We start from the raw sequence: 12,720 nt of genomic DNA on the forward strand, positions 1-12,720 counted from the left end.
GCCCGGCCTGACCCCGGCCTGCGCCCGACGCCCCAGGACGAGGGCGACGCGAGGGCGGGAGCACAGCCACTCGGCCCGCGGGCCTGGGGGCAGGACGGCTCACCCTTGCTGAAGAACGTGCTGACCATGAAGCTGAAGGAGATGGTGGCAGCGGCGAAGCACAGCAGGAAAACCAGCACGAGCGAGGGGTCGCTGTGAGTGAGCACCGCCACGTCCTGCTTCACCTGCGGTCACGGGGGCGGGCCGCGCGCAGAAGGTGGGGACAAAACCAAGGAGACCGTAACCATCCCGGCCTCGAACCAGAGAGGAGGGGGTGCAGGAAGCGCCGCGCTGTCCTCGCACCCCCGCCCCCGGGACGCCACGCACCAGGCGAGGCCACACCCACCTGGATGCAGAAGAGCAGGGTGACGAGGGAGACGGCCACGAGCAGGAGCAGGAAGAAGAGGAGGAACCAGGCGCCCCAGTGCAGCCAGCTGCTGAGCCCCATCATGCGCATGTACTCCTGCAGGGGGGCGCGGTGACACGGTGACACGCCGCCCCTGGGCGCCGTCATCCCCGCCCTCCTCCTGCCCGCCTCGCCCAGCGTGCTCCCCGCCCTCCACCCCATTCAACAGGCTGCAACGCTGGGTTGGCCACGTATCTGTGGGCACAGACATTAGTGTGCCACGTCACGTGTGCTGGCAAATGCGCCCGCGTCACCCCACTTCGCTGCCGTTATTCCCGGTGCCCAAGCGGACGCACTCCCGTCCCCTCCCCTGCGCCTGCACGCAGCTCACGGGCCCAGTGATCACAGAGGTGACGGCACCGGGAATGCGACAAGTATCAAGGCGCCGGCCCTGCGGACGCGGCCAGAGGAAGGACTCCCCACAGCTTCGGGGCACCTCTGGGAGCATCCGCGGAATGAGGTCACAGGTGACGCGACCACACAAGTGCATTTGACTGAGGCAAGGACCTTCCTTAGCAGTGATGCTTTCCAGGCTCCCCGCCCCCATCCCACTGAGCCCGGCGGTCCATGCCCGCAGCTGCCCTGATCTGCGGGGCCTTCCGGGGAGCCCCGGGCCGCAGGGCTGTTTCTAGGGCGGTCAGTGCAGCTCCAGTGAGTGCCTGGGGCTCAGGCGGTTGAGCGCCTGCCTCTTGATTTCAGTCAGGTCATGATCTGGAGGCTCGTGAGTTCGTGAGTTCGAGCCCTGCATCAGACTCTGCACTGTCAGCATGAAGCCTGCTTGGGATTCTCTCTCCCCCTCTCTCTCTGCACCTCCCCTGCTCGCTCACGTGCATGCACTCTTTCTTTTTTCCCTATCTCAAAAATAAACAAATTAAAACAACTTAGACTTTACAGTAGCCACAGCAAGAAAGGTAAGAGAAAGCAGCGAGACTCGTCCCCGTGGCGGACCTCACTGGACCCAGCACACCCAGGCCGCCGCCTTCCCCAAGTTTCCACCTTAGCACGTGGCACCCAAAAGGCAGTGCTTTCTCGGGGCGCGAGAGGTCTGGAGGCACTGGGCTTGCCCTCACGGAAGCCCCGAGGCGGCCGGCACCACAGCGGGCATTGGCCCCAGCCCCTGGCCCCCAGGCCGGCCCAGGGCGCGCGCCGCGGTACCTTCAGCTTCCTCTCCTTCTCCTGCACCACGGCCCGGATGATGGTGAGGGAGCTGTACGTGAAGCTCAGCATGAGCAGCAGCGGGAGCTGGTACTGGATGGCGACCAGGAAGGGGTCAGAGATGAAGGGCGGGTAAGGGAACCTCTTGGCGGTCACGGTGAGCTTCTCGAAGAGCTGGCGCGTGGAGGCGTTGGCGTGGTACTGCATGATGGCCCTGTCCACCGCGTGCTGCACGGCCAGGAAGCCCTCCCGGATGTACCCTGGGTGCGGAGCACAGGGCGTTCCCGCACGGGGGTGGACTCACGTCAGAAGAGCCACATCATGGGCGCGCTCACGGGGCCGCGTGCCCCGGGGTCTCCCTGGTGAGCGCGGCCACAGAGCGACAGCCCCTCACGCTCCTAGCTGTCCCCGTCTTCTAGCTTGTAGGGGCCGCCCTCCTCGCCAGCTCGGGGCCCCTCCCCCTCCCCCCAGTGCGACCCTCCCTCCCGCCGCCCTGGCCCTCGTCCACTTCCGAGGACGCCTGTGATGACGTCAGCTCCCCCAGGCTGACCCACAGTGACCGGCTGCGCCTGGAGGCGTGCTGACCAGCAGCTTGCCTTCCGTCCACCCCGGGAGCCCCACAAAGGGAAGCCGACGTCTCAGCCCTAAGACGCGTGTGCGCGTGCGCTCTCTCTGCTGGCCCTTTCGGGCCCCCTCCACGTGGTCAGTAATAAAGTCCTCCCAGGGAGACGGGCCTGGGAAGAGCGGCAGACTGGGGACAAGGATTCCTGTCCGGAGCCTGGCTGGCAGAGGAGCCTCAGGAGAGCACGAGGCAGCCTGAGTCCCCGAGGACAGCGAGGCACCCTCCTTCACAAGGTACAGTGACACTCAGAACACGACCCAGCGTCCTGTAAGGGGAGCTGCCGGCAGCCTGCGGCCAGGCCTGAGGGACCAGAGGAGGCGGCAGCCTGCCGGGGAAGGCCGCGGCGCCCCCGGGGCCAGGTGTTCCGTGGCGGCGGTGGGCGCTCAGTTAACGATGTGTCGAACAGATGGAGCCACCGAGGCCGGAGGAGCGGCGCCTCGTGGTGGGCGAGGGACAGGCCCGGGGATGCAGGACGCAGCGCGCACACTGCCTCTTCTGAGGCTCCGTGTGTGCCTGTCCTGGTCACCGCAGCCTCTGGGGCTGCTCGGAGGTGTCACCCTTTCCCAGCTGCCAGCAGGTCTGTGCCCATAAACAAAGCCTGTGGGCATCTCCTCCTCCTTTCTGACTGTTCCAGAGGCTGAATTCCCATCGGGGACTCAGTGCATCTGAGATGTGCACACGTGGCTGGGGCAGAGCCCGGGCTGAGGACGCCCAGGGCACGCTGCGTGCCACGCCCGCGTCCCTTCCACGCCTCGGGGTCTTCGTGGGCTCGTAACTGCTGTGGACTAATGAGTCCTTAACATAAAAGTATGTGGACCCCTGTCATTTGGTGAAATGTGGTCCCCAGGCTCCCGCTTGCTTTTCACGTTGGTGGCGTATGTGTGTCCCGGCACCAAAGCAGACGCACAGATCATGGGACAGAATAGAGAACCTGGAAATGGACCCACGGCTATACGGCCAGCTAATCTTCAACGAGGCAGGAAAGAGCATCCAATGGAAAAAAGACAGTTTCCTCAGCAAATGGTGCTGGAAACCTGCGCGGCGAGGTGCAGAAAAATGAACCTGGGCCCCCTTCTTACACCAGACACAAAAACAAAGTCAAAATGGATGAAAAGACCTAAATGTGAGACAGGAAACCATCAAAATCCTCGAGGTGAATGAGGGCAAAAGCGTCTTTGGCCTCGGACGGAGCAACTTCTTATTAGACATGTCTCCAAGGCAGAGCAAAACGGAACTCCTGGGACTCGTTCAAGTTAAAAAGCTTCTGCACAGCAAAGGAAACAACAAACCTAAAAGGCAACTGACGGAATGGGAGAAGATATCTGCAAATGACTATCAGGTAAAGGGCTAGTATCCAAAAACCTATAAATAACTTGCCGAACTCAACACCCGAAAAAACAAATAATCCACTGAAAAAAATGGGTAAAGGACATGAACAGACATTTCTCTAAAAAAAAAAAAAATCCAGATGGGCAACAGACACAGCAGAAGATACTCAACGTCACTCATCATCAGGGAAATCCGAATCCAAACCACCCTGAGACGCCACGTCACACCGGTCAGAGAGGGAGAACGAACCAGTCCGGCAACGACATGCCGGCGAGGACGTGGAGCAGAGGCGGCGCCGGTGCTGCTGCTGGGCAGGCAGACCGGCGCCACCGCCCTGGAGAACGCTGAGGAGGCTCCTCAGAAGACTAAGACTAGCACTGTCCTAGACCTCAGCGGCTGCACTACCGGGTATCTCTCCAAGGGGTCCAGGGGTGCTGTTTCCAAGGGGCACTGCACCCCAGCGCTTACAGCAGCGCGATTGACAACAGCCACCGTACGGAAAGAGCCCAGTGCCCATCGATGGGTGAGCGGATAAAGAAGACGTGGTGTGAACACGTGCGTACACAAGGGAGTACCGCTCAGCTATCAAGAGAAGAAAGTCTTGCCATCTGCAACTACGTGGCTGGAGCTAGGCAGTATTATGCTAAACAAAGTCAGAAAAACAAACAGTTTCACTCACACGCGGCCTTTAAACTGAACAGATGAATATAGGAAAAGAGAAGGAAAAATAAGATAAAAACAGAGAGGAACACAAACCATAAGAGACCCTTAACAACAGAGAACAAACCGAGCGTGGCCCGAGGGGAGGCGGGCCGGGCGATGGGCTGCATGGGGGTGGGCACTGGGCGTTTGTACGAGAGAAATCACTGGGTTCTACTCCTGAACCCAGTGCCACACTGTATGGTAACTAACCTGAACTTAAATAAAGTCTTGGAAGAAAAGCAAAAAAGAAAACAAAACAATTGATGTTATATCTTTTCCATTTTTTGGCAAATTCCAAGTTTGCACCTGGTGCAGTTTGCTGGTCTTTCTCCTGCTGCTTCCAAACTTAGGAAAGGGTCCTGCACCCTTTCCGGGCAGTGGGTGTGGCTGCCTCTCCCTTCCTTCCGCCCCGGCCCCCCTCACCCCTCCCTGGGTCTTTCCACTAAAACCTCCAACACGCGCCGCCTGCTACACGCCGTGGGAACCGGGCTTCCCGCACCAGCCTAGCTGCCCGCTGGAGCCCGGGGGCGGGTGCCAGCTGCTCCTTGCTTACCCTTGGCTCCACTCTGTTCCAGGACGCAGCCGCGCTTTCTAGGAGACTACATGCCAAGTGCCTGCCAAGGCCACACGGGACAGACCAACACACGCACCGACAGGGCACAACAAGCCAAGACTGCGCTTCTGCAAGCGCCCCACGGATGCACTTGAACCCTGGACAGTGTCTCAAGGACCACAGGGCTTACGGAGTCCATTAAACTTTACACGGCGAAAGGCAGGGAGGGAAGGGAAGTGTGCAACGAAGCCCACAGGGTCGATGCAAACTGACCGAAACAAAGAGGTTTCCTCGGAGAGCACGACCCCCTGGGAAACAGGGAGGCAGCCTTCGCTGCCCCGAGAGCACTTCAACCTTTCGGGGCCCAGTTTCCCGGACGTCTCCTTCCTGCCCCCAGGAAGAGGATCAGATGCTCCTTTCGGAGTGCTGCTGCGGAGCAAGGCGAGGAGGGCCCCCCGCGACCACCACTGGTCAGCGGCCGCCGCCCGCGCTTCTCACCAGGTTCTCCGCCGTCGGGGGACGCGGCCTCCCTCGGTCCTGGGCTTGGGAACATCGGAAAAAGGGAAGTGGTGTGCCATCCCTCGGTCTCTTTCAGGAAAAAGGAGCCTGTTTGGGTCCACATGTAATTTCTTCGCGTGTAACTGAACCGTAAGTGATACCTCACCTGTGGGACCAATGACAAAACCGCTGGCGCCAAGAGAGCAGGACGCAGAAGCAGAGAGCCGCGCCGAGGGCGAGCCCGATGAGGGGGCTCGCGGCCGTGAACTCACCGCCTCCCCCGCCTCCCACCAACGTCCACAGGGTCCCAGAGCAGCAGAGCGAGCAGTCGTGGTCCTGCCCCAGGCGGGGGGGACAGGGGCCCCCCTGCACCCCCAGGGGGTTCTCGCCAGCCCTCACTGTCTACCTGGAAGAACCCTGCACCTGGGGTGTCCCCAGTAATCCGTGGGGGGCCGCTGGGAACTGGATAGTCCTCGGGTGTGGACGCCAGCAGACAGGCAAAGGACATCCTTGTGTCTGTTTAACTAGATACCTGAAGTTCTAACGCCGGGAGGGCAAGTCCCACGTGTCTGCCCCTCTGCCGCCTGCTCTGTCTGCGCACAGAGGTCTGGGGACACGGTGGGGGGTGGTTGCGGGGCGGGGCGGGGGGGGGGGGATGAGAGTCTGCAACATGGCTGCCTCCTCCAGCCTCCCTCCACCGTGCGGCCGCCGGGCTGGCAGCACCGGGGCGCCCTCCGAGGGGACCGTGCGGTGTCACCTCCCGGGCGGGCAGAGCGCCTGTGCTGGCTGCCTTGCTGGGGGGGGAGGGGCTCACCGCCAGCGGCAGGGGCTCTGCGCTGTGGTTGAAGGCGTGCTCGAACACCACGGCGGCCAGCACGTTGGAGGAGCCGTTGGCGTGCCTGACGTAGTCCTCGAAGTCCTTCTCCGAGCGGAAGCCCCGAGCTGTGGAGAGCCGTCAGCTGCCTCGGGGTCGGGGAGCCTTTCGTTTGGGGCAGAGAGACCAGCGGCCGAGGGCACTGGCGCCCCCGCCCCTGACCCCGTGCAGGGAGGCTGTGGGGGGGTCCGGAAGACATGAGGGACACTAATGTCACCAGACCCCTCTCCACACGAAGGGCTTCCCTGTCGTCATCAGTGAGGGCCAAGGACTGCCCTCGAGCATTACATGCCGAAGTCCGAGGCGGGAAAGGAAGCAGCGAGGGAGGGAAAGGACAGGCCGGCGCCCCGGAGTGTCCCCCGGCAGGCCCCCCGAGGCCCCTCCGGCGCTGACCTCCCGCAGCCGCATCTTGCATGCTCACGGTGCACCTGCCCTTGTAATTCCAGAGCTGTCCGGGGTGCCTGGACGGCTGTCGCCACCACGTGCGCTCGGGTGGGGTCCTGGCACACGCCGGGCTCCACTCGGCCCTCATGAGCCTGGTCCCCATTTTATGACGAGTGACCGCCCACGAGGGGCGATGCCGCTCGCCCAGGCCCGCGCCCCGAGCCCCCCGGCCCGACGCGATGGGATCCGGGGGACACCTCACCTCTCATGTTGATGACCAATGCCCTCCGCGCCGTCTCCGTGATGGCCTTCACGGCGTCGCTGTGGGACGGGACGTAGGCGAACTCCCAGGTGTCGCCGGGAGGGGGGAAGCTGAAGAACAGGGGCAGCTCCCGGACGGACTGGCCGGGGTAGACGGTGGCGTTGGGCACGTTCTCCGACTGGATCTTCAAGCGGAGCCAGATGAGGATCCCGGAGAAGAGCAGGGGCAGGAAGAGCTCCAGGACGGTGACCAGGACTCGGCGCCTCTGGAAGGGGAAGGGGAGCCGCAGCGGGCGGCGGTCACAGCGCCCGCCCTCAGGCCGCCCCTCCCGGGGCCCGGCGCACCCCTGTGCGCACCCACCTGCAGGGTGTAGTTCTTCCAGAGCAGGAGAGCCAGCTGCCTGAGCGCCCCCATGTCCGCGCCCGCAGGGAGGCTGGGAGCACCTGGGAGGGGGGGAGACTCCCCTCAGAAACGAGCCGCCGGCCGCCGGCCGCGGCCCCTCCTCCCGGCTGCTGCTTGGACGTGACCTCGTCTCCCCCCCAGACGCAGCCTCAGCGGCCCGCTCTACGTGCCACCAGCTGCTGGTGTGGTGGGGTGAACACCGCGCAGGTGTCCTCTGGTCTGGGTGAGCGTGCTGCCTCTCCCGCTCGTCCCCTGACTTGTCTGCTGTCACAGAACCAGCCAGAGCAGAGAGCAGGGGGCGGGGTTCACCCTGCTGACGGGGGAGCATGGCTAGGTAAGCAGACAGGTGGGTGGACATGGCACTCTCCCACCTTGAACCCTCAGAACCAGTTTTTCCTGCTTTAACCGAGGGCACTGGTATGTGGCCTCCCCGCGACAGAGAGAAAATCTCCGAAGAAAATCTGCCCCGTGTCACATCGGAATACTGCCGTGAACACGGGTGCACAGAGCTGGGCAGGGCCGTGAGCGGGTGCTGGCAGGAGGCGCAGCAGGAAGGAGAGCCGGGCAGGGGGTTGACAAAGGTCTCCAGCGATCTGGGGAAACGCGTTTTCCTAGACGGCGAGTGTGAGAAGCAGAGACGGGAGCCCAGCGCTCCTGAGACGCTCACCTTCCCAGGAGGAGGTGGGGAGAGTTAGCTCAGGAGGAGCCCGAGACGCCCGGACCCAGCAGCACCGCCTTCCAGAAGCGGCCCTCGCGGAGGCTGGGGGACAAGCAGGCCACTCTGGTGCCCCGGGGTGGTGGGGCGGGGGGAGCCGGAGCACTCCTGGTTCCGTCCGCACAGCGAGGTGGCAGGGGGAGCGTGGAGGGGCCCTTCGCGGCCCCCAGTCCTTCAGGTGAGGAGAAGCCTGCGTGACACACAGGAAAGTTCTGAGTTCAAAGCACGGGCACCAGCCCGAGGGCAGAAACAGTGTAACACCACCAGCAGGCAGTACGGAGAGCAGGAAGCCTCAGACTAGAGGCTGGGGAACAGAAGCCGCCAGAAGCCGCCCTGAGACCCCAAGGAGGCGCAGGGACAGCTCATCGGTTTTCTTAAAAAGGCCAACTTCACATTTGGCCTCAGTCAGCGAAAGTCATTTCCATGAGAGCTCTTTTTAAAATAAACCCTTGCTTTTTTAGGAAAGATGTGGCCGTGCAGATCCGTCTAACGAGACTTGCTCACAACATGCCTTCGAGAGAGCAGTCCGTAAATACTGGTGGAGAACGCACCTGCGAGAAGTGACTTATAAATTAGCCCAAGATATGCTTTTAATTAACCGCGTGGTTAAAATGAAAAGGAATTAAAGCTAAAACAGTATGGAGGGTATGAAGTGGCAACTTAATAAATTATCCAAATTCTTTCAAAATTAACAAGGTGGAAAAATCATCATAAAATCAGTTGTGGACAGTTAATAAAAGAGCAGGGTTTAGTGAGACCCAGGAGGGCCTGTGGTTCATAAGAGGTTTCCAGAAGCGGGAGAGGGGAGCGGGAACGCGGCCTCTCCAGCCGGCCCGTCACCCACAGGACAGCTGCCGGGCACCTGGCCTGCCGGGGACGAATTTCTTCGTCTACCAAAAGGGAGGACTTCCTTTTCCGTGAAGTCGGGCCAGGAAAGGACCTGGCCCCGTGCTTAACCCTGTCTCTCGGGGCTGAGGGCTGGGGAGGGCACAGGGACGGGCCGAGCGGGGTCCCACTGTGCCTGCAAGGCGGCCAGCAGCCGCCGCGAACTGACCTGGGTCCCCGGAGAGGCTCCTGGCCGCGGCGTCCCTCCGGGGCTACGGCAGGACTGGCCGGGAGGCGGCGGCTCTGGCACCAGGGCTCTGGGGTGGGGCCTGCGGGCCTCTCAAGAGCGGCGGGGCGGCTGACGCCTCAAGGGACATCAGGAGGGGCCCGGGGCTCGCTGGCATGACTCGCGGGCACCTCTGGGCGGAGGGAGGGCCCTAGAGCAGAACAAGGAGAGTGATCCTGGAGCGCCTCTCACCAAGTTGGAGCACGAAGAGTAAAACGGGTTGCAAGGGTGTTACTTAAGACAGCAGATCTGCCAACAGAGAAAGGAGGGTTCAGGGGGACGGAGGCCACACGGGGGGCGGGTCTCGCTCCCTCCTGAGGCACAGAAAGAGAAGCCGCTTCCACGGCACACACTTTATGCTTCCAGAGTCTCCTGCAGCTCTGGCTTCCGCTGCCTCCACTTCTGCTGAGAGAGGAGGCAGCACCGGGCCCAGGGTCACACGAGAGCCGCCCTGCTGTGCATCCCACCCCGGGGGGCCCGAAGGTCGGCGCCATCTTTATAAAATCTTATGTGTCGCTCCCACACCGTAACACCGGAAATCACGAGAAAACGCTCCTGGGGCCCCGCCACCGCGCCGGTGTTTATTTCTGTCCCCCTAGAGCACCAGCCTGCGGCTTCCTGCACGATGGGCGCCCTCCGGAGTCCCGCCCAAGGCCATACTTGCTTCGGGCCTGTTTCAGCAAAAAGGAGATTCCCAGAATTACAAAATCTGGGAAACGTTCTGGTTATGAAAGCAAATGTAGGAAAGGAAGTTAAAAGTTGCTTAAAACACTTGAGCGGAGGCACAGGGTCCCCAGAAGTGGCGGTGACAGTGTCCCAGAGCCAGCCCGTGCCATCCACCCACGGCAAACACTCAGGCCGGGGCCACGTGCAGAGCCGCCACCTGGGGGACAACTTCCCCTGGGGGCTGCTTCACTCCTCAGGGGCAGAGCGCGGAGGGAAGGGGACGCGGCCCCCCCTCACTGAAGGGGCTGTTTGCTCACTGTTAAAATATTAAACGTTACACAAGGTGCTGAGCATTTCGATGTTTACTTTTCGGGTGAGTCACTGAACCGGTCCAGAGTGAGTGCACACGGTGGCCTGCGGGCTCCTGAGGGCTCTCAGAGGCGCGGGATTCCTCTAAAGACGATTTTTCCAGTCACTGGCCGCGCTGGTTCCCGAGCCCCGTGGCTCCTGCGGGCAGTGCGGAGACTGAGCCCCCCCCACCTCGGCTGCGCTCTCCCCTGGGGGCTGGAACATGCCCCCCGCTGTGCGGACCTGGCCAGGGCCCCAGCGCGGCAGGTGCCCTTACCGCACGAGCTCCTGTCACATCCTGGGCTCAGCGCACCTCCTCCAGGGGAGCCCAAGTCTGCCCAGGCCTGGAGGACGGCAGGGCGAGGAGGGGCCTCCGCGAGTCCCCCGGGCGTGGAGCAGAGGCAGGGCCTGAACGCGGCGCTTGTCCTGAGGACTGAGGCTGGTGAGCACCTGTGCCAGCCGGACAAGCAGGTCCTCGTCGGCACGGGAGCCACAACGGCGGCGGTGAAGGCCTCCGCGTGCACACTCCGGATAGGTGCTTAATTAACGCTGTGGGTAGAATCCTCTACCATACACAAGACAGAGGAGCACTGATTCGTTCCACAGACATCTGCCCAGTTCTTGCTGTGCCGTGGGTGCCGCGGGTTTGGAAACGGAAATCCCAACACTCCTAACCCACGAGGCTCACAGCCCGAGCACACGGACGCCTCTCGTAACTGCTGTGGCTCGAGCCAGAGGAGGCGTGGGGAGATCACGGGGGAGACGGGCGTCATTGCCTGCGTGGGGGAGGCTCTGGGAAGGCCCCCGGTGGGGTGGTGACAAGGGAGGCTGGTCTCAGGTCCCGGTGGCTGGGGCAGGGGGATGACAAGATCACGGGAGAGTGGAAGAGTGTGTGTAGCGAGCAGCCGTAGTTCTTAGCGCCTGGGGAGGGAGCAGCGGGGAATGAGCCAGAAAGTGAAGCGGACTGAGGCCTCAGAGGCTGTGTGGGGAGGGCAGCGGGGTGCGGGGCGGGCAGAATGCTGCTCTGCGGTGTGTGTTTTGCTTACTTGTTTATCCATCATCTCTTTTTTGGGGGGTGTTTTCTGGAGGGCGGTGCCCTGTAAACATGGAGATGTCTCTTTCAGTGGATTCCACAGATACAGGGTCCACACACCAACAAACACCGTAAAACACAGGCTGCAAACAGCGGGGGTGCTTACAGAGTTCGGCGCCTGCCGGCGACCCCCACTGCTGGTCTGTAAGTGGGGCGAGCAAGGCCGCCTGCTAGAATAGAGGGTGACGAAGGGTGCTTGTGTTTTTCTTTAAAATTGAGGGACGGATTGGCTCTGGTGACACAGTACACAGAGGGACCGTGGCAGTCCTGCTGGGCTGTGTGTCAGGGGCCACGCACCCCGGAGAGCAGGAGGGGTTCCGAGACTGGGTGCTGCCCCGGGCCGCTGCCCACGGCTTTGCTTCGAGCTTGCACACGTGTTGGGACTTCACATGACCCGGGGCGACGGTGATGCTCCATGAAATCAAAGGAATTCACGGCGGACGCTTCGCCCATGTCCCAGGGCTCAGCACCCAAGGAGGAAACGCAGGTTCTCTTTCAAGAGGCCTTTTCCTTTTCCTCAATGGCAATGGCTGTACACGTCTGTCAGCCAGCTGATTTCTCTCACCAACACACTCAAACCTGTCCCTTCAAGGAGACGGTGAGGAGGTGTGACAGGTGTGGCTCTTCAAAAGAACCCCTGAGCTCGGAAGGGTGTTTGGGGTGGGCGTCCGCGGCGAGAGCGCCAGCTACACACATCAACACACCCACACGCCAGGGGCCACCGGCGCCGGGAGCTCCCCCTGCCTCAACAGCCCCTGAGCGCCTAGGACCCAAGTCAGCGGGAGCCAGCGCAGGCCTGGTGAGCGGGAGCGGACGGCAAGTGTCCCGGGGTCTGCGCGCGCGGCTGCACGAGGCGCAGGGCATTTCCCTGCGACACCTCCAGAACCAGGGACTGAAATCAACAGAACCCAGAACAGACCTTCCGACTGGGGGACTCATGTTTCACGGAGGCTTTATAAATGGGATGGAGGGGCGCCTGGGTGGCTCAGTCGGTGAAGTGTCCGACTTCGGCTCAGGTCATGATCTCACGGTCCGTGGGTTCAAGCCCCGCATTGGGCTCCAGGCTGACAGCTCGGAGCCTGGAGCCTGCTTCAGATTCTGTGTCTCCCTCTCTCTCTGCCCCTCCCCTTCTTACACACACACACACACACACACACACACACACACACTCATTCTCTCTTTCTCTCAAAAATAAATAAACCTTAAAAAATATTTTAAAATAAATGCGATGGAGACTTGCTCACAAGGCTTTCTCTTAAAAACAGCATATGGAGTGGTGTGGTGTCAGGAAGCCTCTGTCAGCAGAGCATGCGGACTCTTGATCTGGGGCCCTGAGTTTGAGCCCCCTGCTGGGCATAGAGATTACTAAAACAAAACAAAACAAAACCCAAAAACCAGCCCGTTTTTTATCATTGATCTGGAAACATCAAGACATGGAACAGATCTAACCGCGTTCACTCTGCCTCTCATCCCCTTACAAGGTCTGTACTTCTGTACACGTCTATGTCCACAATACCCAGGACTGGAGTATACAGCTACCCTTAACAAAAAAATAAGTAAG

The 12,720-nt window shown here is 61.6% G+C and overlaps 1 protein-coding gene across 1 annotated transcript in view; it reads right to left on the reverse strand.

Moving 5' to 3' along the window:
• The window catches only part of ABCA3 (ATP binding cassette subfamily A member 3), a 37,037-nt gene extending 25,975 nt beyond the window's left edge, over positions 1-11,062 (reverse strand). The window contains 11 exon segments of the mRNA XM_029949428.1: positions 104-224; positions 386-502; positions 1,601-1,860; positions 5,305-5,470; positions 6,119-6,246; positions 6,825-7,089; positions 7,185-7,267; positions 7,894-8,131; positions 8,996-9,203; positions 10,085-10,225; positions 10,344-11,062. Of these exon segments, the coding sequence (XP_029805288.1) occupies positions 104-224; positions 386-502; positions 1,601-1,860; positions 5,305-5,470; positions 6,119-6,246; positions 6,825-7,089; positions 7,185-7,238 (1,111 nt within the window). The 5' untranslated portion in view covers positions 7,239-7,267; positions 7,894-8,131; positions 8,996-9,203; positions 10,085-10,225; positions 10,344-11,062.
• Between the last annotated feature and the right edge of the window lie 1,658 nt (positions 11,063-12,720).

Source organism: Suricata suricatta, chromosome 8 (assembly GCF_006229205.1).
Source record: "Suricata suricatta isolate VVHF042 chromosome 8, meerkat_22Aug2017_6uvM2_HiC, whole genome shotgun sequence".
In the NCBI taxonomy this organism is placed as follows: domain Eukaryota; kingdom Metazoa; phylum Chordata; class Mammalia; order Carnivora; family Herpestidae; genus Suricata; species Suricata suricatta.